Genomic DNA, 4,643 nt, shown 5'->3' on the forward strand with positions numbered 1-4,643 from the left:
AAAAAAAAAAAAAGCTAAAATGAATAGAGAGAAATACTGTTAACTGACAATACATGGAGGGGATTATAATCATTGTAATGAAACAAAGTATACGATTTGTTAAATGTAAAACTGATGATCTGCCCTGTAGACTTTCACTCAAATCACAATAAAAACTTAAAAAAAAAAAAAAAGATGGCCCTGAAGGTCACTACACATTAGGAATCAGAACATATTTACCACATTTTAAAATAGTAGTAAGCATTTTATTAATGTGAAGAGCTGAAAAACTTGTACACCAAAGGTGACTAAGTTTAAAAACTTCCAAAGAAGAAACTGTATCACATGATTTAATTGTTTAAACTTTATATAAAAGTTATACTATAAATACAAAACTGAACTATTTGAATACTAACAACACCGTTTATACAAAGAAACGTAACAGTAGTAAAATACAAATACATGAGATGCTTATTTTTGGTCCTTTTGCAAAAAAAGAACTAAGTTGGCTTCTTTCTTTCCCTGGCTCCAGGCATAATATATTTAAGATGGTTAACTGCAACATTTTTAGTTGTTATTCTTACGAATCTTCAAATGTCACCAGTCATAATAGCAATGAACTCCTCCTGATTTACTGTGTAAGAAAAAAAAGTGTAACTGTCAGAAATACAAATACTATGTATTAAGAAAATACAACTCCACGCTATACTAAATCTTTTAGATTTTATATTATTCAAAATTCTTAATAAACCAAGACATGGCTTTCTGCTTTTATTGTTCTGCTAATAAGTTAAACATGGAACTTGTGGATATAAACACATAAAATGTGACAAATAGCATATAAATGTGGGTTCATGAGCTGGATTGCAAAGTCTTGTTAGAAGCGCAAGTTTGGTGGTTCCAGCTCACCAGCTGCTCCTCGGAAACCCTATACTGGGTTACTATGGGTTGGAACCAACTCAACAGCACTTAACAACAATAATAACACTAATTGGGGAAAAGATATGAGTTTAAAAAATTCAAACATAGTAATAATATTTGTACATACTTGCTAAAATGGTTAAAGAGTTTGAAAATTTTAATTTCTCAAAGGGTTTATCTAACAATCCTCTTTATAATGTTTACTCTGCTAGTACATTTAGCAAACCCTTTCTTTATAACCTTGAAATTTTACATGCATGTACAATTGTAGAATTCTAAATAATGAAAATATATTAGCATTAGAAAAAAAATGAAAAAATTTTTAAACTTTCATATATTTTTAAAAATCTATTTTAAAGGAAAAAAAATCAGGTAAGCATATCTCAAAAATTATCAATGGCAATGGCAATAAAAAAGATATACTGAATTCATTTTAATTACAAAGGGAATATAGAGGCTAGTGAAGATATAAAGACAGGTAGCATTTATTACTGTTAAAGATGAACAGTTTATCAAAATTACAAATATAGTAAGAACTTAAAAATTATAAACCATAATCTTTAAGACAGCAATCTAGAAGTAGGAGATAGTCTTTATTAAATATAATTTTTAAAAACCAACACACACGCGTGCTTAATATTACTAGTAAAAGTATTCAGAAAAGAATTATTTCTCTTTATAAAACAGATGAGCTCATGAATCCCAAAATTTAATACATACCTTCCAAGGCCAAGTTACAAGTGACAAGTTTGACAATGGTAAAGAACATTGCATTGAGCAATTAGAGACCATGAGGCCAGTCTCAGGGTTGACAAATAAATGCAGTGCTGCATCTCATTTGCTTCATCTAAAAGCACTGAATTACCAAGTAATCTTTAAGGTTGTTTCTAACACTTAAATACTCTAAACACAAATATATTTTAAAAACCCATTGACTGAAACATTTTTAGGTGTCTACCGAATGCCCAATACTGCTGTTGTTGTTGTTAAGTACCGTGGAGTCAATTCCAACTCATAGCAACCTTGCTGCACAGGGTTTCCAAGGCTGTAAATCTTTACGGGAGCAGCATGCCTCATCTTTCTCCCACAGAACTCCTAGTAGTTTCGAACTGCTGACCTTGTGGTTCACAGCCCAATTCGTAACCTCTACGCTACCAGAGCTTCCATAATACTGCTGTACTGAGTGTACTGAGTGTTATGTAATAAACCAAAACAAAACCCAAAGTTTTTAATCTGGAATATCTTTAAATTGAAATGAGGAAGATATTAGGCATTACAAAATTATTGTTAATTTTCCTAGGGGAAACAATAGTTAACATGGTTCTGAAAGGAAATATTCTTGTATGGTGGTGGTGGTGTGCCATCGAGTTGGTTCTGACAGAAAAGATCTTCAGAGGCTTTATATCTTCATGATAGCAGAAAAAGTCTCATCTTTCTCCCACAGAGCAGCTGGTAGATTCGAACTGCTGACCTTGCAGTTAGAAGCTCAACTCATAACGCATCATGCTACCAGGGCTCTTAGTATATGCATGCCAAGTATCATGATATATGCACATTAAGCACTGGATCGCTAACCACAAGGTCAACAGTTCAAACCCACGAGCCTCTCCCTGAAACCCTATACACAGTCGCTATGTGTTGGAACCGAATTGATAGCACGTAACATATTCAAATGGCTCAAATACAAACACATCCACACACGCACATACACACACACACAAACAAGCTCATTTTGAGTCAAAAATTATCCACACTCTGGCTGTAGAATTTTTTTTATTAAACTTTTTATTGTTAATCGGGTGAAAGTTTACAAAGCAGACTATCAGTTTTACATTCTACAGTTCATAAACATTTTGTTCTATCTAGTTGATTGCAATCCCTGCGATGTAAAATCACTTATCCCACTATCTCCTTGTGTCTGTTTCTTCTTTGCATTCCTCCTTCTTTCCTAACCCTCTTTATGTTGTTATGAGTCTTGTCGAGTTGGCTCTATAGTAACTCTGTATAGGGTTTTCAGTAAGTGGGTTATGGGTTTCAACTACCAGCCTTGCAGTTAGCAGTCCACTGCTTTTCCTACAGTGTCACACCAGTGCTCCCTTCTCTTATGCATCATTGTTACCGTTCAGCTGAAAAACTGAGCCAAACTACTAAGTCATTTCCAGACTTGAAGGGTGACTACGGGCCATAGTCTCAGGGTTTCACAAGTCTCTATCTGACCAGTAAACCTGAACTTTATTATGATTTGAGTTTTGATCCACATTTTTCTCTGACTCCATCCAAGACCTTCTAATGTGATCCCTTCCAGAGCAATTGGTAATGGTAGCCAGATACCATATAGTTCTGGTCTCAGGGTCATGGAGGTTGATGTTCATGCTACTACATCCATAAGTATAGGTCAAGTTCATCAAATTGCACCAATTTATACTTGTTTCCTTTATCAAAAAAAAAAAAAAATTATCTTCCTCTAGTCGAATTCTGATCATCAAGCCATTGAGACTAGGTCAAATGGGTACTGTCTGCAAGCCTGGGCATTCTTGTGCATCTCCCCTCACTTCGTATCATCTGAATGCTTCGCTTTCAGTTCTAGCCCTCCATGGCTATGTCCTTGTCCATGGGCTCAGGTGTCCCCAAGTCTCAACACACTTTGGACCAACCAGCCCTTCTTCTTTTCTCTATGGAATGTGGTCGAATTCAGCCCATATCTTCATTGCTGGCTGTAGAATTTTAAATCAACTTTTAGAAAAGACAAATAATCATTTTCAATATAATCTCCTTGCTTTTCAATACACTTGGTCTATCGATCAACAAGCTTTTGTATTCCCTTATTTTAAAATGTTTCAGGCTGAGCTGTGAGCCACAAATGCACCACTGTGTTCACTTCTTCATCAGAGGTGAATCTTCATCCTCAAAGGGCTGTTTTCAGGGAACCAAACAAGTGAAAATCCAATGGGACAAGATCATGACTATAGGCAGGATGCTTTAACACCTGAAAATGAAGTTTTTGCAGAATGTCAGCAGTGTGGGCAGAAGTGTGTAGATATGCATTGCCATGCAAGATCACAACACCCTTGAATAGCAGTCCTCTGCAGTTAATCTGAAGTTTAGACTTCAGCTCCTGAGTGAGCATCTCACTGTAGTGAGCACTGCTGATTGTTGAACCTTTTTCCTGATAGTGTTCAATATCTGGCCCTTGAGAATCCCAGAAAACTGTAAACATCAATTTTCCAGCTGATGGTTGACTTCTGAACTTTTTCTTGGTTGGTGATTGAGGATGTTTCCAATTCCATATTTGGTCATTTACTCTCAGGCTCACAGTGAGGAATACATATCTCGTCATCAGTAACGATTTTGTTAAAGAAACTTTTACCTCCCCTTCAAGTATTGATCCAAATTTTGTTTGGAGATACCCAAACACTTCTGTTTATGATCTTCTACGAGTTGTTTCTTCGATACCTATCTCGCATAAACATTTCAAAACCCAAGCCTGTCATGGATTATTTAATAGGCATAGCCATGGCTGATTTGCAAATGATTTGCCACATAATCCATTCTTGTTCATCTATTCAACATAATCATTTCCCATGCACACTCACTGTTGTCATTAACCATGGACATGGACAACTTGTTTTAATATAACCTGGGTGCAGATTATGTTTGACTCATATGTATGTATGTGTATATATATATGTTGTTGTTGTTGTGGTTATGTGCCGTGGAGTCGGTTCCGACTCATAGCAACCCTG

General features: G+C 35.6%; 1 protein-coding gene across 1 annotated transcript in view; it reads right to left on the minus strand.

Moving 5' to 3' along the window:
- Positions 1-237: 237 nt before the first annotated feature.
- Positions 238-4,643, minus strand: part of CETN3 (centrin, EF-hand protein, 3) — a 19,822-nt gene continuing 15,416 nt past the window's right edge. Inside the window, exon 5 of the mRNA XM_006875697.1 lies at positions 238-613. Coding sequence (XP_006875759.1) covers positions 570-613 — 44 coding nt within the window. The 3' untranslated portion in view covers positions 238-569. The remainder of the gene's footprint in view (positions 614-4,643) is intronic.

The sequence above is a fragment of the Chrysochloris asiatica genome, unplaced genomic scaffold (assembly GCF_000296735.1).
Source record: "Chrysochloris asiatica unplaced genomic scaffold, ChrAsi1.0 scaffold00336, whole genome shotgun sequence".
NCBI classification, from domain to species: domain Eukaryota; kingdom Metazoa; phylum Chordata; class Mammalia; order Afrosoricida; family Chrysochloridae; genus Chrysochloris; species Chrysochloris asiatica.